The sequence below is a fragment of the Leucopleurus acutus genome (assembly GCF_964270905.1).
Source record: "Leucopleurus acutus genome assembly, chromosome: 16".
In the NCBI taxonomy this organism is placed as follows: Eukaryota; Metazoa; Chordata; class Mammalia; order Artiodactyla; family Delphinidae; genus Leucopleurus; species Leucopleurus acutus.
Genome location: NC_139158.1, coordinates 71,998,553 through 72,021,177, shown reverse-complemented (window position 1 = coordinate 72,021,177; position 22,625 = coordinate 71,998,553). Strand labels below are relative to the sequence as shown.

The 22,625-nt window shown below is 41.9% G+C and overlaps 1 protein-coding gene across 1 annotated transcript; it reads left to right on the top strand.

Moving 5' to 3' along the window:
* The first annotated feature begins 1,082 nt into the window (after window positions 1–1,082).
* On the top strand, window positions 1,083–19,543 carry SERINC3 (serine incorporator 3). The gene is made up of 10 exons (XM_082857582.1): window positions 1,083–1,218; window positions 6,468–6,629; window positions 7,453–7,646; window positions 9,416–9,495; window positions 10,153–10,290; window positions 10,418–10,587; window positions 11,973–12,063; window positions 13,367–13,547; window positions 15,949–16,176; window positions 16,833–19,543. Exons 1-10 carry the CDS (start codon window positions 1,180–1,182, stop codon window positions 16,969–16,971), a joined length of 1,422 nt encoding a protein of 473 aa, XP_082713708.1. The 5' UTR covers window positions 1,083–1,179; the 3' UTR covers window positions 16,972–19,543.
* The last annotated feature ends 3,082 nt before the right edge of the window (window positions 19,544–22,625 follow it).

Here is a 22,625-nt window from a genome sequence, read left to right as displayed (position 1 = left end):
TTGAGTAATTCTTCTTCCTCAGCCATCAACCCTTTCTGTGGCTTCAGGCAAACGATCTCACTTTGGGTCTTTTTCCATTTCTGTACAAGAAAAGATCTGAATCTATTTCTAAGGCATCTTCCAACCTAAATATTCTAGGATCCAAACTCTACAGGTTCTCATACTCCCAGGTAAATGTTCCCCTACACCAGTTATTTGTAGAACATTGTCATCATTGTTGCCATATCTACATACCACCTGTTTTTATGTAAGTAAATAATTTTTCAAAATTTTTTCTTTAAATGGACTCAGTTTTTACTTAAATTTACAAAGTAAAATTTACACCACTACTTAAAGGGAAATCAAGTACTGATTGGTAGAAGTGGAAGAATATCTACAAACACACATATACACAAACCCTAAAACAATGTTATTTAACTGTATATGTTGTTACCTTTTGATGAGATTTGGAAGCCTTTGCTCTGCTAAAAAGGGAGATAAGCAAATGTTAGAAAAATGTTAAATACATACCAGTCGCAAACACACTTTCTCTTTAGTTTGAAACAAGACTTTCTCACTCTGCCTTTCAGTGTTACTTAATGTCCTATATGTACGTGCATCCTTACATCCTTTCAGTCACCCCAAATGGTTTGTAATCCCACAGTTTAGGAAACAGTGCCCATCTTTTCTGCTTAACTTGGGCTCATCCTTCAGTTCTTAGACTTAATATAAATACCTCAGATTAAATATAAAGTCCTTCCAGGACTACTCCCTAACTGATTACCTTCTCCTTACATAGTAGGCATTAAATACACTTTTACTGAAAGAATATTTCCTCGTAATACTTTTTCATAGCAATTATCACAGTATGCCATGGTGCGTTTCTGTCCATTGTCAGTCTCTTCTTAACTTGGCCATAAATTCTTGTGCACTTCTGTACCCCAGATCTTGACAAAGTGGACCCCCAGGGAATGTAAACGAGATGAAGGAATAAACCCTGCTCTCTTCCTGCAGCCTCCGGCCGGCTTAGCCCCGCCTCCTACCCCCAGCCCCGTCGAGGGCGGTGGGCGGGGCCACGCCTGACGCAGGCCGCACGTTTCAGGCCTGAGAAACCGTTGCGCTTCTGAGGAGACGCCTCAACCCGCAGTTACTACAGCGCTAGGAGCTTCCGCCTGGGCCACCTCCATCAGCCGCATCACCATGGGAGCAGTGCTGGGCGTCTTCTCCCTCGCCAGCTGGGTGAGTTCGCGGTCTGGTGTCTCTGTCGGTCCTGTGGTTTGGGGGAGGGCGATAAGGGCTCCCCAAGCGCAGACCCCGACGGGCCTGGCGCCCGGGGCCCGGGGTTTGGGGGTCCGGCCCTCGGCTGCAGAGGGTATCCGGGGGCGTCCGGGATAAAATCCGCAATGCCCTGCAATCAGGATCAGGCGGTTCGCCTTCTGTGATTGTGGAGGAACGCAAGAGGCCAGCCCTCCATTGTTTACAATTTTGATTGCCCCGCCCCGTGAGCCGTCCGGCCTCGGGGTTCCTCCGGAGCTGGAATGGGACCTGGGACGGAGCTCGGCTCCCGGGGCCCGGGCTCTCTGGTTCACTTCCAAGCACCTTCTTAAGGTGGCGTCATTTATTTGAGCGGGGGTGGGTGGGGCTTGAATAATATTTTTAGCCCCTAGCACAGGATTTGCCAAAGCTACAGAGTCTGTGGCAGAGGTGAGGTTTTAACCGAGGCCTGTCTGCGGTTCTGGCGCAGTGGAAAGACGGCCTCGTGGGTTATTATTCAGAATTGGAAGTCATGGCCTGAACATTTGGGGACCCTGTACAAGTCATTTCTTTCTGGTTTACCTTAAGATGAGGACAGTCACCCCAGCGTTCCTCGCCTCAAGAGCTGTTGTGAGGATGAAGTGGATAAATAGGTTGAATCACTTTGTAGATTGTAAACGCCTTTTAAAAATTCCTTTTAAAAAAGGAATTTGGGGATCTATGGAAGAGAATATGATGAGTTCACTCATACACTCGCTTCCGAGGAGCATGATTCCTTAACTGCCCCTACTTTTCCTTAGGGACAGAATGTATATTCCATCCTTTAAGGTTGTTGATCTTAAATGAAAAGGGCAGTTGGTCTTTTAAGGGCCTAGGTTGTAGTGGCTCTCCAGTTTTTCAACCTTGACCCAAAGTAAGAATAAATTTTACGTGCTTGATTTAATATAACCATTTAGACACAGGTTGAAATAATTCTTACCTTTGCCCCCTGCTGTACAATTTTTCTTTCACATTAAAAAAAAAAATCCTGGTCAGTTGATTTTATTTCTTTTTCTTTCTTTTTTTTTTCAGTTTACTAGTGAGTCAAACTCACTGTTTACAAAATAGATTTAGAAAAAAAATAGTTAAGAAGGAAATTAATTAGGGCGTGAATTGGTAATTTGAAACTGGAAACACATTTTGGCTTTGATGTAAAGCTGAGATTTGAATTGATGCCATCAAAGCATTTCTACCTATAAATCACTTTTATATTTTATTAATTCCTTTTGTTCAAGAGGAACAGCAAGGAATTCAGTGTACCAGAGAATGGAATGAGTGAGGGGAAGAATAATAGAAAATGAAGTCAGAAAAGTAAAGGGAGCCAGATCACGTAGATACCCATTGGCCAATTTAAGGACGTTGGCTTTTACTCTTATGTGGTTATGGGGATCCGTTACAGAAGAGAGGAATGATGTATCTGACCAGTGTTTTAACAAGGTTGCTGTGTGGAGAAAAGATGTTAGAAAAGAAAGGGTAAAGCAGTGTAGGGGAGGAAAAACTTCCATTCTCAATGGGTTAGTGGTTGGGGCCTGCGAATTAAACTGAGAAAAGACAAATTAGCAAGAGAAAAAAAGAGTTCATGTACTTGTGCAACCCACATACACGCAGGGGTTCTTAGTGATGAATAACTCAAAGAGGTGGTTAGAATATAGGGCTTATTATATGCCTGACTTAATTGGGGTTAGGGTTAGGATTGGGTGGGGCAGAAAAGGGCTTCCATGGGAATAACAAATAGGTTTCTTTAGGAAAGACAAATGGGTTTTTAGGAGAACAAACAGGAGATAAGAAAGTTTGTGATAGTACTTGTTTCTGTGTTTCTGCAGAGGTCTTTTTATCTTCTTCGTGGCCATAAAACTTCCTTGGAGAGACAATTTATGGAAGTTGCTGCTTTCAGTCAGATGAGAAAAGCTCTGAGAAGGCATTTTTTTCTGCTTCTTTTGAATCTCACATGTCTTCATCTGAAAATAATTTTTATACTAACTCAGGGTTCTGAATGGGTTGCTATAGCAGCGAGACAGGAGCTATTGCATTTAATCCAGGTGAGGGATAATAGTAGTAGCTTGGACCAACGTGATAGCTGAGGATGCTATGAAAGTGGCCAGATTCCGGATACATTTTGAGGATAGAGCTGATGTGCTGACAAATGGAATGAGGGTTTTGGAAGAAGAGAAGGCATGGAGGATGACTCCAAGGGTTTTGGCAACAGTCACATACTCTTCCTTTGGCAACAGGAAGAGTATGTGACGCAACCTGGGTCCTTGGACTCTTTAATCAACAGAAATTGATAAGAGGCCAGAGGAGAATTTCAGCCAAGCAAGAGAGAGAAAAAACAAGTAACAGATGGGGAAACTGGTTCCTTAAATGGGATATGGGTAGGGGCGGATCAGTGGGTTGAGCAAGAGGTGTGGCTTAGGTAATCTGCTCTCCCCCTTGGTGGGGCTCTGTGCAGGGGTCGCGCACAGTACCCTGCTATTGCTCTGTGCACCTCAGAAGTGGCAGTTGGTTTGTGGCTTTTTTGTATCTTACCGTTCATGTGTGCAGTTATTTTGAGTCCCTTATAGTTTCTTTGTATTCTGTTGCTCAAGGGTTAGTCCATGTGCAAGCACTCAGGTAAAGGGTCCCAGGTTCCAGCCTCTCTCAAATAGAGTTGTTTACTGAGAGAGAGAAGTGACATAACATAGAGTAGGCCAAGTTTGTTCCACAGATTGAGTACCTACTGTGTAAAGGTGCAAGAGATATAACACTAGGTGGGCCCCCCTCAAGGTACAAGATGTAAACAAGTAAGTAGGTGTATTGGTTTGCCAGGGCCTCATAACAAAGCACCGCAGAATGGGTGACTTAAATTACAGAAATTTATTGTCTCATGGTTTTAGAGACTAGAAGTCTGAGATTAAGGTGTCGGCAGGGTTGGTTCCCTCTGAGGGTGGTGAGGTAGACTCTGTTCCAGGCCTCGTCCCCAGTTCCTGGGGGTTTGGTAGCCATCTTTGCTGTTCCTTTGCCTTATCAGTCTCTGCCTTCATCTTCACATGATGTTCTCCCTGTGATGCATGTCTGTGTCCAGATTTCTCCATTTTATGACATCAGCCGTGTTTGATTAGGGGCCCACTCTTCTCCAGTATAACATCATTTTACCTAATTACATCTGCGGCAACCCTGTTTCCAAATAAGGTCACATGCTGAGGTACTGGGGATTAGGACTTAAAACCTACGAATTTTGGAGGACACAATTCAACCTAAAGCAAACAGTAGGCAACTATCATTAGTTTATTTAATTGGCTGGGGGGGAAAATAGCTAAAGGGAGTCAGGAGTGTGAGACTACAGACAAAATAAACCCGAAGCAATTAGTGTCATTGTTTTCAGGTGTAAAATGTCTGTATTTCTATCTGCGACCAGATACAGATTTCTATTACAGTCTTTTGACCCAGATTGTAGTTAAGAATTGGAGATGAGCCTGGGTGGTCAATTCCCCATGGCTGTTTTGATTATGGATATTAACGGTTACCTTGATATACGGAGCCCCTGCTATGAAAGGCATTGTGCTAGGTGCTATGTATTCCTGACATTATCTCATAAAAGATTATTACTGGGACCATACTGTAAAACCAGAATCCCCCAGCGTTGCATTTGCTGCTTCTGCTGATGATTCTGAACTAGCCTATCCTTGTAATGTGACTTCATAACATCACCTATCAAAGCAATTCAGGTGGTTTCCTAATCAAGTGTATAGAAGAATGACAAAGTATATCCTCTCATCTGGAATGCTCATTAGGAGAATTTAGCTGACCAAAGATCCAGGTTACTTTTTTTGCTTTAATTGAGGTAAAATTCATATTAACTATTTTAAAGTGACATTCAGTGACATTTAGTATATTCACAGTGTTGGGCTATCATCACACCTGTCTGAGTCCAGAACATTTTCATCACCGCAAAGACAAACTCGATTTCTGTTTAGCAGTCTGCTCTCTTCTCCCCACTCCCTCCAGCCTCTGGAAACCACTAATCTGCTTTCTATCTCTGGATTTACCTATTCTGGATATTTCATATGAATGAAATCATACAATATGTGACCTTTTGTGTCTGGCTTCTTTCACTTAGCATGATGTTTTCTAGGTTCACCTATCTTGTACCAGCTATCGGTACTTCATTTTTATGGCCAAATAACATTCCATTTTGCAGGTATACCACATTTTACTTATCCATTCATCAGTTGATAGACATTTGGGTTGTTTCTGCCTTTTGACAATTGTAGATGGTGCTACCTTGAACATTCATACACAAGTTTTTGTTTGAATACCTGTTTCAGTTCTTTCGGGTGTATATGTAAGAGTGTAGTTACTGGGCCATATGATAATTCTATGTTTGACTTTGAGGAATCTCCAGGTTACTTTTTTTTAAAAAAAATATATTTATTTATTTTTGGCTGTGTTGTGTCTTCATTGCTGTGCGTGGGCTTTCTTTAGTTGCGGTGAGCAGGGCTACTCTTCGTTGTGGTGTGCGGGCTTCTCATTGCCATGGCTTCTCTTGGTGTAGAGCACGGGCTCTAGGCACATGGGCTTCAGTAGTTGTGGCACGTGGGCTCAGTAGTTGTGGCTGACAGGCTCTAGAGCGCAGGCTCAGCAGTTGTGGCGCACGGGCTTAGTTGCTCCGCAGCATGTGGGATCTTCCCAGACCAAGGCTCGAACTCCAGGTTACTCCTGAATGGAGCCGAATGTCTCTTGCTTTCATTATTTATAAGGGTTTCCATGTAATGTTGCCTTATGCTGTAATATCAGATTTGGTAGCTAGGATTCCCAGAAAACAGCAAGTGGAGTTAGTTTCTATTTTTCTCAGTGTTAGGATATATTGTTTTTAAATAAAATATGTTGCCTGTGGGAACATAACCAACATTTATTGGGCTTTTACTGTGTTTTAGGCACTGTGTTGAGTGCTCATTTAATATAGCAATGTCTGAGGGAGGAAGATTCTGTTATTGAGTTTAATTTACAGATGGAGAAATAAGCTTACATTATGTAACTTGTTGAGGTAAAGTGGCAGAAATAATATCAACTCCAGAGCCCATGCTTTTAACCACTTCCTCCCAGCTATAGTTCTCAGTTAAAACTCTCAAAGCCTGGTTGGCCTCATCTTCTGTTCTGGATGTCACAAAGGAGTCCACTGAAGGAGGTCTCAAATGGTGATGATGTGCTTATTACAGGTTCCATGCCTTTGCGGTGGTGCATCATGTTTGCTGTGTAGCTGCTGTCCCAACAGTAAGAATTCCACTGTGACTCGCCTCATCTATGCTTTCATCCTCTTCCTGGGCACTATTGTATGTTGTATCATGTTTCATGAAGGGATGGAAACTCAGCTGAAGAAGGTAAGTAGATTAACGTAGTGGTTTTTATTATTTTTATATTTTGCAGAGTTTTAGTTGTAATTAGTACTTATTTCTTCACTGTTGTGAAAGTCAAGTTCGTTGGATTTGTTGGCATTTTAAATTTTGGTCATAGTCAAGACACAGAATATAAAGGTATCAGTCTTTTCCCAAAGTAAAGGTAGTCAGAATGAACATCTTTAGTCTAACAGCTTTGGGAAAGATATTAAAAGAGTGACCCTAAAACTTTATCTTTTCTTATATGTTTAGTTTTAAACATTTAAACTAGACTGTCCCTTCACCTTCAGAAGGAGTGGGTTGTAGCATGAAAACTCATGGGAAAATGGGAGATAACCTCATCCACAGGTAAGGGCCAAAAAGAGAGCACTCAGGACTTCCCTGGTAGTCCAGTGGTTAAGAATCCGCCTTCCAATGCAGGGGACGCGGGTTTGATCCCTGGTCGGGGAAGTAAGATCCCACATGCCGTGGAGCAACTAAGCCCGCGGGCTGCAACAAAGAGTCTGCACGCTGCAATGAAAGATCCTGTGTGCTGCAGCTAAGAGCCAACGTAGCCAATAATAAATAAATAAAATATTAAAAAGAAAAGAGAGAGAGAGAGCTCTTGCCTTTTATTTTCAAAATGCAACTTGTTTATTCTATTTGGTGACAAGATTGTAAGTGAATTGGAAGGCAAAGAGAGAAGTCCCACAGGAGAGTCTTGCAGTTGTTTAAGTGGTCAGTTTTAAAAATCCAGGCTTTCCTGTTGTGGAATAGAATCTCTCTTTAAATGTGGATATTCCCATAACATTAAAATTGCTTTTTCCAGATTCCTGGATTCTGTGATGAAGGACTTAAAACCAAGGTGGCTGATACAATCATGGATAAACATTGTGATGTGCTGGTTCGTTATAAAGCCGTATATCGAATCAACTTTGCCTTGGCCGTCTTTTTCTTTGCCTTCTTTCTGCTCATGTTAAAAGTGAAAACGAGTAAAGATCCCAGAGCAGCGATACACAATGGGTTTGTAGGAATTATTTATTATTAACTTGTTATGTTATGATGTGCATCCTCCCCTTCAGCAGTTAACGTTGCCATTTTGATGAAAGCAGTAGAGTATGTAAATCAGTGGCCCAGATGTATTTCCAACCTACTATACATGGGAAGTTGTTTCAATGTCATTTTCAGTTGGAGCCCTGCAGCATGGAAGAGGTAGAGTGGACAAGGAGAATCTTGTCTTTTTCCTGTATTTTTTAAAAATACCTTTGCTTAAAGTGCCTAGATTTTTATGGAACACCTATGAAACAGTTCAAGCATTGTACTAAGCACTACACACACACACACACATTTTTTCTTTCTGTTGTTAAAAGAGAAACATTTACCTGATATATTTAAACAGTATACAGAAAGATAAATAGTGAATATATTTGGGCCCCTGATTCACATATTCTGTCGCTTCCCGTTCCTGATCCCTGGTTCCCCTTTATAGGGAGGTTAAATAAATTGCCTAAGATGTCTCAGCTAGTGAGGGTTGGAGCCAGGATTGAAACTCAAGTCTGTCCAGCTCCAAAGCTGCTTTCTTTACACTCTGCCATACAAGGCAGTCTTTAAAGATTGACTGAAAGCCAGGTTTGGTCCTGGCCTTTGCCAGTGACGAACTGTGTGATTGTGGGCAAGGCATTTATGTCCAATCGCCTGACGTGCGGCAAGCCAACCTGAGATGCTGAGGTTTGCAGCAGAGACGGGAAGACAGACTCAGATCTGCCTCCCCGAAGGTGAGAGGCTTTAGTTATTTATGGGATAGAGAAGCAGAGTAGTCTTAGGTTTGGGGAAAGGGAATTGGAGGTAAGGAAAAGGTGAGGTAATCAGTGTTCTGCACAGGTGTATCTGAATTACATGCTTCTTAATAGGATGCATGTTCAAAAATGGAGATGCTAGGCATAATCTGAGGGTAGAGTTTTTGGCACTCTGACATAAAAAGGATCATTCATTTTTGGCACTGACATCAAAAGGGTTATTCATTGCACATCTGTGCAGGCCCTGTCTTAGGGTCAGTGGTCCCAACCAGTCTTAGGCAGCTTGAACTGGATAAAAACTAACTCCCAGTTTCTGAAAAACAGCTTAAGCCCCCGTTACTACAGTGACCCACAAGTCAGAGGCACGTTATCTACAGGGGTAGTTAAAAAAGAGTCTTGTGGTATATTATCTAGGCCATATGAAGGTTGGAGGGTATGAAATTTGAAAAAAAAAAAATTACGATGAGCCTTTTGAAGGCAAGGCTGCAAGCGGGGGTGGTTCTTTAACCAGCTGTTCCCTTAGCACTGTTGTGTAAGGCAAGCTCAAGAATTTCTGTTGGGCACCAGTGTCTGTTAACTATGGGGCACAGTTTCAGGATGGGTTTTTTAACACTATGGGGCATGGTTTTCCCATGTTGTAAAGGAAGGATTTGGTGATTCACTTTCCCCCAGATCTAAGTTGATTGCTTTATATTTAGCTAACATCGTTAGTTTAGAATGCTCCAAAATTCTAGAAAAAGGCCTATCTTTAAGTGCTAAAAGTAGGGAAATAACGTGTTTCTTTCTTGTGAATGTGCATGATTTGGTCTCTGTGCTAACGTTTGTCCTTAAATTGTGTGAAGTATTGAGTGAAGTAGTTTCATGTCAAATGAAGGAATAAGCCTAATCATGTTGGAAGTGGCTAGTAAGGCTTTATTTTTGCATTTTAGAAATTCATTTTTCTCAGTGTAAGGGCAAAAATTAGCATTTCATAAGTGTACTTTTATATTTTAATAGGTTTTGGTTCTTCAAAATTGCTGCCATTGTTGGTATCATGGTTGGATCTTTCTATATCCCTGGGGGCCACTTCACCACAGGTATGGTTCACTATTAGGGGGGTCAATTATAATATATACAAACTCTACAAATGATTGTGTTAAAGCTACATTTTCATTGCTGATTTTTGCAGAACTGGTAATTAAATGAGATGGTGTCCAATTACCATGACTTGGTACTAATATTAAGATATTAATTGATTGATTAAAGCCGGGAGGCATTCAGCCCACTTCTCAGTTGTTCTGGAACCATATGTTCGTTTGCCAATATTTTAATAGTTTCTCTTCTCACTTGGCAATACCATGTTAATCGGAGAGCTTGTCAACGTAAGGGCTTGTAACCATGTGTTCCACTATTCCTGTCTTAAGCTGCTTCCTTATCGTGACATCTGTGGATTTCCATTGTGATTTTTATCCCTGTAAGTAAAGGAAAGGGCTTATATCTTTTCCATTTGGAATGTCAGACCCTAGGCTCCCCTTGGCACAAGCTAGAACAAGTTTGAAAAGGTCTGAAACCCAACAGAACACTTCTCAGAGAATGCCTTTGAGTTTGGAATTGCAATAATCTTGCTGTACTGCTGGAGACAATGTCTTTATTACCTCTCTATTACTTGAATTGAAATCTTTTTAGAATGTTGGACAGTAACATTCTGAAATGTTGCTCCTATGGTGAAGAGTAACTGTGCTTTTGGTTTGTAGCCTGGTTTTTTATTGGCATGGTGGGGGCTGCCTTCTTCATCCTCATCCAGCTGGTGCTGTTGGTGGACTTTGCTCACTCTTGGAATGAATCATGGGTAAATCGAATGGAAGAAGGGAACCCAAGGTGCTGGTATGCGGGTAGGTATCTAAACCTCTATGAGAGCCATACTGCATTATGCTACGTTAAATAGGGTGAAAATTGGTCCTCGTTAGTATAAGAGTTTGTTATGACTGTGGGCATTCATGTTTGTTTTCTTTTTTCTAGCTTTACTGTCTGTCACAAGCATGTTTTATATCCTGTCAATCATCTCTGTCGTATTGCTCTACACATACTACACCAAACCAGATGGCTGCACAGAAAACAAGTTCTTCATCAGTTTTAATCTGATCCTTTGCATTGTGGTTTCTATTATGTCAATCCATCCAAAAATTCAGGTATGGTTGTGATTTCTGCTTCTTCCTCCTGTGAAGGATTTTTAATTAATGCTAAACTTGAAACCTAGGTAACCTGTTGTATGAATTTATGTCCAAGTTTATCTACTTAAACATTTTTCTACTTCAACATGATAGTCTTCTTAATTATAACTTAATCACTTTAAAATGTGCCATTGAGGGCCAGTAAATGAATAATTTCCCTATTATTTAAGAAAAAAATCTATGTAACTTGAGAATTTATCATTCTTATAAAATTTTTTATATCATGAGACTGATTCTTAGGAATCTTTAGCAAAGATATTTTAGGGGAATTCAACTAGAAAAAATAATTGATTTTAATGTTTAAAACAACTCATGCTCCTGAGTTTCCTCATTTAAATACAATATTTTTAAAATTCAGATATGAATTTAGGTGTGAAAAGAACATCTAGACATCACATCTCCTTTTTTATTTTTATTATTTTTTTTATTATTTTTTTTTATTTTTTGCGGTACGCGGGCCTCTCACTGTTGTGGCCCCTCCCCTTGCGGAGCACAGGTTCCGGACGCGCAGGCTCAGCGGCCATGGCTCACGGGCCCAGCCGCTCCGCGGCATGTGGGATCCTCCCGGACCGGGGCACGAACCCGTGTCCCCTGCATCGGCAGGCGGACTCCCAACTACTGCGCCACCAGGGAAGCCCTCTCCTTTTTAAAAAAAAAAAAAAAAGTTATTTTATTTTTGGCTGCGTTGGGTCTTTGTTGCTGGGCGCGGGCTTTCTCTAGTTGCGGTGAGCGGGGGCTACTCTTTGTTGCGGTGTGCGGGCTTCTCATTGCGGTGGCTTCTCTTGTTGCGGAGCACTGGCTCTAGGCGTGTGGGCTTCAGTCGTTGTGGCTCGCGGGCTCTAGAGCACAGGCTCAGTAGTTGTGGCGCACGGGCTTAGTTGCTCCACGGCATGTGGGATCTTACCGGACCAGGGCTCGAACCCGTGTCCCCTGCATTAGCAGGCAGATTCTTAACCACTGCGCCACCAGGGAAGCCCACCTCTCCTTTTAAAAGTGAGAAAACCGAAGTTCCAGAGAGGTGATGGGTCACCAAGCTAGCCAGTGGCAAAGCTTAGCTTAGATTTCACTATACCAAGGAACTAGTAGTAAATCTAAGCCTTTGTATGATATACAGAAATTTCCAGGATTATGAAATGCCTGAGAACCAGTAGTGCATGCCTCCTCTTTCTTGGTTCTTTTTCAAACTAACTCAAACTGAAAGGTTACTTGTCATCTTTCAACTGTCAAGCAGAATTAGAAGGTTCTCAATTAATAAAAATTCAGTGGGTCCCAGGAAGTATGCTGGGTTTTAGAAATTCAGCCCTTGCAATTCCTATGGCATTGTTTTCTTTTTGATTCTGTAGGAACACCAGCCTCGTTCTGGCCTCCTGCAGTCCTCTATCATCACCCTCTACACCATGTACCTCACATGGTCAGCCATGTCCAATGAACCTGGTAAGGGAGTTTTAATAACGCATTCATTTGGTGAAAAGAAAGTAAGAAATGAGACTTTCCCTGGAAGCCCAGTGGTTAGGACTCCATGCTTTCACTTCTGTGGGTCTGGGTTTGATCCCTGGTCGGCAAACTAAGATCCCACAAGCCATGCCACGCAGCCAGAAAGAAAAAGAAAAAAGAAAGTAAGAAATTACTCCTTTGGTGGGTGCAGAAACTAGAGCTGGAGCAAATGTCAGACAAACAAATGAACAGACAAAAAACTTCACTTAAATGTCCAGTGTCCACGGTATTTACCTTTCAGGTTTTATTCTCCATGTCTATTCATGGCTATTCAGAGCTGACAGCCTAAAGGACCACAGTCCTTTATATAGTCCAGGCTTTTCCCTGGACTAAGTCAAACTAGTTAAGAGCTGAACAAGGCAACATTGTTTTGGCCCTTTGCAGAATTACTTTAATTGAGTGTTACTTTGGTGGTACAGGCTGCAGAAGAAACAGCTGCAGGAAATCTCCTTTTGTAGATCTTATGGGATTGTTTCTCAGTGGGGGTATTTTATGGACTCCTTTTCAAGGAAAACCATTATTTCAGACCATTCAGTGATGACTCAACTTATTTTTATTGTATTCCTATGTAACTATGTAGAAACAAAACTAGGGATAAACTCCTTGTGCTGTTTTTTTTTTTTGCTAACCAGGCCAAGTTTATTGAATCTAGCCTTATTTTGCAAACAAATTAGTTTTTTTTTTTAAGTTTTTATTTTATATTGGAGTATAGTTGATTAGCAATGTTTTGATAGTTTCAGGTGTACAGCAAAGTGATTCAGTTATACATTTTCCCATTTAGGTTGTTACATAATATTGAGTAGAATGTCCTGTGCTATACAGTAGGTCATTGTTGATTATCCATTTTACATATAGCGGTGTGTACATGTCAATCCCAACCTCCCTAACTATCCCTTCCCCCCTGGTAATCATAAGTTTGTTTTCTAAGTCTGTGTAAACTTGTGCTTTAAACACAACTATAGAGCTAAAAAGACTTGCCAGTTAAATTTCAAACCCAGTGAAATCAAGATTGACATTTATGATATTTGACAAATACTTTGTTGTTGTAGTTTCATTTCCTTTTTTCTAAAACTAAGTCTGTAGTTGCAACACAGATGCGTTACTGACTGCCCAGTTGCAGGTTCTTTGAAGTGTAGCATTCCCATGTTTTAAATCACGAATGAGTGATGTATAGCACACCCCTCAAATCCTTTTGGACCAAGATGAGTTATAGCGAAAGATATAAACAGTTTTTCATTTTCAGATCATTCCTGCAACCCTGGCCTATTGAGCATCATTATGCACATGACCTCACCAACCTTGGCTCCTGCAAATGCAACTGCTCTTGCCCCTACTCCTGCTGCACCGTCGCAGAGTGGGCCTTCTCTGAATAAAGAGAACTTTATTGGGCTGGTCGTCTTTGTTCTCTCCCTTTTGTATTCTAGGTAAGTTTAAAAGTACTTAGGACAAGATTCTTATGAAGGTTAGTAATAGAGTGAAGAAGCTATTTTGCTTTCAAAAAACAGTGAGAAGAATTACAAAAATTTAACTCTTCCTTATTAAAGTCATTGACTTGCTTCAGTTACCTTGCTGTGTACATTTCTTTAAGTTCAGTAAATCCTCTCATCAAATAATTCCTCCCAGGCTTACTAAGAGATATGTTCTCCTTTGTATAGGAGGATAAAGCCTTTACCTGACCCTGGATCAGCTAGAATACTGGCTCTGAAAATTGATTGGCTTATCTTTTTTTAAAACAATCTTTATTTTCTGATCACTGTAAATAATATTTAAACAACTACAGAATTTTATACATGAAATGTTAGTCTGTAGTTAATCCAGGACACCAGATATAACCTATGTTAGCAGTATTCACTCATTCTCCCACCCATTTTTATTGATATTGTCTGTATAAGTGCATGTTACTTTAATAATTTGAAAATATGCAATAATAAAAATGGGCAAGGATATATTTATATAAATTAATAGCTTAAGTGAGAACAGTAGGAAATGAAATGGTCCTCCCTCTAAATTTACCTCTTTTATGATTAACATTTTGGTACATATTATTTCAGGCTTTTTTCCTTTGCTTATACTTACTGTCTATTGACCTATCTGTATCTATATAATTATACATATTTTTATAAATAGTTACATAATTTTATTTATATCACTTGATATCTAATTTTTTCAAAATAAATTGGGAGCGGGCTTCCCTGATGGCGCAGTGGTTGAGAGTCTGCCTGCTGATGCAGGGGACACGGGTTCATGCCCTGGTCCGGGAAGATCCCACATGCCGCGGAGCGGCTAGGCCTGTGAGCCATGGCCGCTGAGCCTGCACGTCCGGAGCCTGTGCTCTGCAACGGGAGAGGCCACAACAGTGAGAGGCCTGCGTACCACAGAAAAATAAATAAATAAATAAATTGGGAGCATTCTATATAACAGTATATATACTGTTCTGAAATGCCTATGAATTTGTCATAATTTGGACAGCTTTGCACATAATGTGTAGATTTATCCTTTTTTCTTTTTTTAATGATTGCTTAAAATATGGGTTGGCAAATAACAGCCCTTTGGGCTGGCTTCCTGTTTTTGTAAAAAGTTTTATTGGGATACAGCTATGTTCATTTGTTTTCATACTGTCTGACTGTTTTTGTTTGTTTTCCTTTGATTCTTGATCTTGGGGGCAAAGCTTTTAGTCTTTCACTGTTAAGTATGATGTTAGCCCTGACTGTTTGTTTGTTTGTTTGTTTTTGCGGTACAAGGGCCTCTCACTGCTGCGACCCCTCCCGTTGCGGAGCTCCGGACGCGCAGGCTCAGCGGCCATGGCTCACGAGCCCAGCCACTCCGTGGCACGTGGGATCTTCCCGGGCCGGGGCACGAACCCGTGTCCCCTGCATCGGCAGGCGGACTCTCAACCACTGCGCCACCAGGGAAGCCCAGCCCTGACTTTTTGATAGATGCCCTTTATCAGTTTGAGGATGTTCTTCTCTATTTCTATTTTGAGTTTTTATCATGAAAAAAATACCAGATTTTTGTAAAATGCTTTCTCTTTGTCTGTTGAGATGTTCATGTCGGTTTTGTCCTTTATTTGTATGTACTTTTTTATTCAGTCATTTAACAAACTTTTAGTGAATATCTGCTGTGTACTAGAAATGCATAGATGACTAAGGTCATTGTTGTCAAAAAGTTCTATGAATAGCAAGGAAGACAGGAACAGTAAGTGATATAGCAGAAGGAAGAGTAAGGAGCTGTGGGAATTTAATCCAGCCTAGTGATAGGGTGATGCCAGGGAAGACCTCCTAGAGGGCACAGCATGATCAGAGAATTTAGAGGGTGATTAAGTTAGCTGGGAGAAGGTGGGGAGTGCATTCCAAGCAAAGGAGAGAGGTACTTGTGAAGTCCTGGAAGCAGACATTGAGAGCATAGTATGTTTTGGGAAACTCCTAGGCAGTTAAACCCTCAAATTGTAACTGATGAGAGTACTGTCTCTGTCTTGTGATGACAGGCATTTAAGCAAACCCTTCAGAAGCCCTTCGGTCCCCAAAGCAGGAGCAGTTCAGAAATAACCTTCATGTGTATAGACCAGTGACAGCATTTCGTGTTCATGGCCCCTTTCTTTTTTTTTTTGCGGTACGCGGGCCTCTCACTGTTGTGGCCTCTCCCGTTGCGGAGCACAGGCTCAGCGGCCATGGCTCACGGGCTCAGCCGCTCCGCGGCATGTGGGATCTTCCCGGACCGGGGCACGAACCCATGTCCCCTGCATTAGCAGGCGGACTCTCAACCACTGTGCCACCAGGGAAGCCCAATGGCCCCTTTCTGACTTACCTTCTTGGGGTCACTCTCCAGCATCCGCAATGCCAGCAATAGCCAAGTAAGTAAGCTGACCCTGTCAGGAAGTGACAGCGTGATCCTTCGTGATACGACTGCCAACGGCGCCAGCGATGAGGAAGATGGACGGCCTCGGCGGGCTGTGGACAACGAGCGAGAGGGCGTGCAGTACAACTACTCCATATTCCACCTCATGCTCTGCTCGGCTTCCTTGTACATCATGATGACCCTGACCAACTGGTACAGGTAGGAGGCAGAGAGAGAGAGAATCGAGGGAAAAACACTTAGCCCCTCGGGGTTGCCTGTAAAGTCTCCATCCATTGTCCTGACTTCAGAATCCCCTTTCTTTACCCTTATAATGAAGTTGTGTTCAGTGTTCTTTTCTGAAATACTTTTGACTTTTTCTCCTCTTGCATTTGAAATCCAGTTGGAATTCTTACAGTGAAAATCGCGGGAAGCCCTTCCAAACTTGAGTTACTTGAGAGAGAAAATCATGACATTAAGTGAGCTGACTTGTCTTTGTTCCTGATTTTTCTCTGTCTAGAGATGTCCGTATAGAGTATTCTGATCAAAGTAATCATGTGGTAAGGAAGGAGAGTTTCAGGGAGGTCATTTCAATCTAGACTTTGACCAATATGTAGAAGAGCTAGATAGATGTTCCTGAAGAACTTTTTGCAAGGAATAGTCATGGTTCTTCATGCAGGCAAGAAGATAAAAGCTGTTTGAGAGGCAGAGTCCCCTGCTCATAAAAACTAAAAATCACAGCTTTCTCAAGTCTCTTCTAGAAACTTACTAGGGAGTCGTGTCAGTCGAATTTCACTGGAGCATTTCTTAGCTTTTGCTGAGGGGCTGCTGAATGCTGAAATTAGGCTCCTTTACCTACCTCTCTGCTGTTTTCTTAGCCCTGATGCAAACTTCCAGACCATGACCAGCAAGTGGCCAGCTGTGTGGGTCAAGATCAGTTCCAGCTGGGTCTGCCTCCTCCTCTACATCTGGACCCTTGTGGCTCCGCTCGTCCTCACCGGTCGAGACTTCAGCTGAAGCTCTGAGTGCCAAGGACACACTGAAATTCATGAAGGTCTCCTTTGCTGAAAGCTCACATCCCTTTTACTTTTGCTTCAACTAATATATTAAGCAAACTCTCTGCAAATAAGACTATATCCAGGTTTATATCAGAGGGCAAGAGTGAATGATGCTTGATGCAGGATCAGAACTTTTCGTTTATATCTATATTATGTTTATTTGTAAGGATATAGAGTAAGAGGAACGTTTTGCCTTTTAAAGTGAACTACAGCTGTGCTGTGAAGAGAGTTCTTTATTAAGACTTATAGGTTCCTACAACTTTGATTTAACATGTAAGACAGAAAAATGTTGGATATTTGAGGCGGTCGTTAATATATTTCTATTGCAAAATCTTTAAAAAGCATAGTAATTATAATAATGCATTTCTATGACAGTTTTCTTCTGTGAAAGTCTTGTGTGAAACAAGCTCTTTGTTCAGTCCTTAAACTCATAGTGCTTGGGGAGAGGAGTACATGTGTGGGTCTTGCCCCAGAAGAGGGGTTGCTAGTATGGCTACTGTTTCTATATCTTGAGTTTTTTCGTTTACTTTTTTTTATACTACAGTCTTGATGCTGCTTGATTGAAGCCTGTGGCTTTGCCAGAAATGTTAATTTCAATTAAATGCTTTGTAGGTTTGGTTAAACTGAAGATTCACTTGGGAAAACCGTGCAACTTTAGTCTATGTAATTATCTTGTTATGAGTATGTAAAAGTATAATGCATGTGAATTTATTATTTGCACTATAAAGGTATTTGATTAAAATAGAAAGACAAGCTTTTAAGGCCCTTTCTTTAACAGCTTTTATCAGTTAGCAGCCATTCTATGTTTTTCTTTTTTTTTGGACATATGGACAGTCAGGTTTATAAATCATCTTGCAGAATGCTCCTGTTCCTTCTTAAACTTAAGGTCTGGCTGGTGAGTAGAGTCTTGAACTCATCTGGAAATGGTACTAAATATCTTTTCTGGGCAAGACACTTGGGTAGATGAGCGAGAAGGTCAGCACTGCCGGGAAGCTTCTTCGGGAGAGGCAGCACACAGGGCGGTAGAACAGAACAGTTCACTCAGGGAAGATTTACTGCGCGTTCTGTACCAGGCCCTGTCAGGTTCTGGGATGCACCTTTCAACATGACAGGCAGCGGCTCTGCCATCTTGGACTTAGAGTTTCGAGGAGGGTGTAATGAGCTGACAGGTAGCACAACGTGTTGTGATTAGTGCTGTGATTTAGGAATTGCAGAGAACTCAGAGTAGAGGTGCTAGGTTGGGGTGTCATGGTAGGCTTCTTGGAAAAAGTGTTGTCTAAGCCAAGAAATGTTAGGAGTTAGCTAATAAAAGAGAAATGGGGAAGTGGAATGGCATTGCTGAAGGGTAGACTAAACGGTATGTTAAGGGTAGGGAGATTAAAAAAAACATGTTCAGTGAAGCTGTAAAGGGGAGAAGTGGGCAGGGACTAGGTCACGAAGGGCTTTGTAAACCACACTGAAGAGTTTGGACCTTATGCGAGGGCAACAGGGAACATATTCACATATTCAGAGTGACGTGGATGAATGATGTCTTCAGTCACTGTGGCTGATATATGGAGAATGGATTTAGGGACATGAGACCAGGGGCAGTCCATATAGTAAGATTTGAAACAAAGAAGTCAAAGTGAGGATGGAGAGAAACTGACAGCTGAGAGTTACTGAGTAATTAAAAATTTTAACTTGGCAATTGATTAGCTATGGGGGAGAGGTAGATTCCTGAGTCATGCTGGTTTAATCACCTGAGTGTATGGTGGTTCCGTTTATATGGTGAGAAAAACCGGAAGGGGAGGAACAATTTGCACTAGAAGAAAGATGGGAGGTGGTCCCTCAAGATGGCTAAGAGTCAGACTGTTTAGGTTTGCAAACAAGCTTTGTCATTTTCTATCAGTCAGACTGGTCAGTTAATACTTATTGGGTATATACTATGCTTTATGACCTTGGGCAAATGACAATCTGTCTGAGCCTCAGTGTTTCCTTTGTTTGGAAGTTTATCTTAGTACAAAAGATTGTTTAGGGAGTAAAACTACTTTGCAAGGTGCTTAACCCATTTTAAGCACATCTGGTGGTAGCTGCTAATCTCCGTGTGGGCTAATATGAGACCAGACAATAGTCAAAGGTCAGAGATATTCACCCAGAATCTGGTGGAGGTTAGATTTGAGGTGTTCTTACAGAATTAAACAGATGGGATATAGAGGGGACAGTATCAGTTGAGCTGTAGGTGAGGGGTCAGGAAACAGGGCTTGATATGAAGTGTTGGAACCACCACCATTTAAACCAGTACCTTATGCTGTGGTTCAGAGATAAAGTTGCCAGGGATTTGGGGGGCAGTTCGGGGAGGTGTAGCCCCTTACTTTGCCATTGAAAAGCAATCACCTCATTTTCCTTAAAGCAGGGCCAGCCAGTTTTAAGACTTTTAAAGGTCCTGAACTTCCAGAACATTACCGTGTACCATCCCCCACCTTATGTCCTTTAAGGTAAAAGCAATACTAAACTGTAAAGTAAATGTAACAAAGTCCAATAAAGGTTTTATTTTTTTCTCATGATGACAACTTTGATATTAATTTGAAATAACAAATTCTCTTTAAAAACGAGAGGGCAGTGTCCCTGCTTTGCTTGGTTATACCCTAAGAATAAGTTAAAGTTGGCCTGTTGCTAGGACACCCAGTAGTTTACTCAAGACTCAAGTGAATTACACACGTTGAGTGCTGAATTATACACATGCATAAAAAATGTCAGTATTTTCGGTAAGCCCAGGATTATACTATAAAGCAAGGGAGTATTGAATCCTCAGACCTCATGGTGTTATCCCATTCCAGAAGAGTCACCTGGTGTCTTATCACCATGAACAGGCCTCTCTGTCCCCCACTGTTGCAGATTGGGGTCCCTGGCTTTGAGGTCAGCAGTGTGCTCTAGGAATTCATCAAAGGCAACATCGTGGCTGCCAATTACATGCTTAGAGCTGGGAGAAAGCTTATAGGCCCTTGTTGGATTTCCCTGTCTGGGTTGCTCTTGCTAGGTACTCAGTTGGATGGGAAATAAAACTCTTGACAACCAAAGATACTCCCAAAGAACGGCCATAGACCTGGTTTTCAGTGCTTTTTGATGTTCTGGACCAAACCATGACTGAGGCCTAATTTAAACCAGGAGAGCTTTTTCGTCCACTCCAAGTCCTGCTTGATTATATTTTTCTTTTTACACAGTCAGGCTCAAGTGAGTATTCAGTAATATGACTCATGCATTTGATCTCTGTGGATTGATGGCAGATGCCAGGCTTATGCTTATTAATGGGAGCTGCTGTTCATCTCTTTACACTTGTGCGTTTGTCTATCCATCCTGTTAGCTAGGAGCCCAAATCAGGCAGCCTACTCAGTGGTCTCCTAATTACTGCTGAATGACTCAAGCCACGTGATGCCTATAGCCTCAGGTGAAGAAAAATGGGAGCTACCCCAAAACAGCAACATGTACCAAGCAATGAACAGACATTATCTACAGCCCTGTAAGGTGGTGATGGTTCTCCCCCTTTTATAGATCAAACCAAGGTGTAGAGAAGTTAGTGTCTTGCCCACAGGTACTTAGTAAGAGGCAAAGCAGAGAAACGAACCCAGGGCTTGATTTTTTCCAATTAGACCCCAATTTCCCTTGGCCCATAAGGATGTAGGAGACAAGATAAACTAGAGACTGCCTAGAGACATGTAGGGGAGCCAGCTGGCTCTCTAAACGCATCACTAATGAAGGAAAGCTAGTAGCTCCCTAAAGGCAATAACTGCTACCTCACTGGGTCACTGTATCCCAAGGTACTGGCACCTTATCAGATAAGAGAGTGAACATTTGGTTAAAAAAATTTTTTTTCCAGAAAAGTAGTACCCTAAAGGATTTTATTACTCACCAGCTTTAAATGCAATAACATGAAACATTTGGGGCCACTGATTATATAGAAGTGCTGAACCAGTACTGTGAGGAGTGGGTGCTGGGGAAACTAAGAGGTGTTTTACAAGAGAAAGCAGAAGTGCTGACTCATAACATGGAAAATCACTCCTGTGGCTTGTAAAGTACCTAAGTTGATCCTTTTAACACTGTTGTGTGGTAGAAAGGATTGGAGCCATTAGCTTCATCTTTCCAGATGTGAGAAACAGACTAAGTTCCTTAGAGAAGGCTGACCTGAAGAGCTGGTATGTTGCAGTGTAAGTACTTACTGTTGGCATCATCAAAAGCCAACAGTAAGTGTATGGATATCCTGAGTATTTCTCAACTGACCCATCACCAACACACCAGACCCAACACAGACGGGGACCTAGCTTCTGTCTCCTCTGGGGAGATGAATAGGGGGCAGAAAAGAAGCCATTAGCTTAGAGAAACAGCTAAGCAGCATGGGACCAGAGATGATGAAGCCACACCCTAGTCACCCCTCAAGGAATTGGGTTTACTTACAGGTGCTTCCAGAATAAAATGTTCAGTTACAACTTGGGTCTCAGAGGTTAAGAACTTCTGCTTTATATTTTCTAAGAAGCCAGAAAACAAGCCAGTTTTTAAACTGACACTTTCTCACGATAAAATACCTTCCTTCTTTCTGTGGTCTGTCTGTGGGCTAACTAACTGCTCAGCCTGGCTCCAGCCATCAGGAGGAAATCGTGAGCTGCAGTCACACTGCCTGACCTTGAATCCCAATGCTACTTAACTAGCTGTGTGTCCTTGGGCAAGCTAGCTTAACTTTTCTGTGCCTCACTTTCCCCACAGGGGCAATAATACTATTTCATTGAGGGTGCTTGAAGATTCAATGAGATTTTGTATGTGAAGTGCTTAACACGATGGATACCCAGCCCACACTCAGGAATCCTTAGCTGTCAGGGTTCAAGGCCAGTCTGGGAAGCATACCTGGGCCTTGTGAAACGAAAAGCTTGCGTATCTATCACTGTGGGCATCTAGCTCCACCTCTTTTCTTGACATTGGTGTCTTCTCACTGCACGTGATCTTCAGAGGCAGCCAGCCCAGGGTCTAGAGAATGCACGTGCTGCCACAGCGCCCCTGCCGGCCTCCCCAGGAAAGAGGCTCTGCCCAGGCCACTGTGTACCGTGAAGAATAAACCCTCAGAACCTTTACCCAAACTGCCACTGTCACAGAAGAACTCCACACACACTCAACCTTACAGAGATTTTTATTTAAGACCCAGTCATGCATACTAAAATTACATGTTTTCACCATTTTGACTTAGAAAATGCACTAGAAAAATAAACTTTTGATCAAAACAAACACTGAAGTAGATGTATCCACCACCATGTGTCCCTATGCTTGAAGCCAAACTGAATTTCAGTTTGAAGCGAGGAATGCGACCAGTGGCCAAAATGGTGCCCCAATCTGGTCACAAAATTAGTCCACCTCTCACCCCTTCAGAGTGGTGTCAGAGGCTCTTGGCCCCAGAGAATTTTCAAGTATTTCACTTGTAACGGGTTCCCAGCTGATATACCAAGAGGCCGAGGCATATCCACAAGAATCCCAATGGCAGCTACTTAACTGCCCAACTAAACATGGCGCCCTGTAAAATGAAAGGAAAAGCAGCTAATTGGCAAAGAGGAAAAAAGGTCACTAGCATCTCCATCCACAAATCACCCTGGGCCT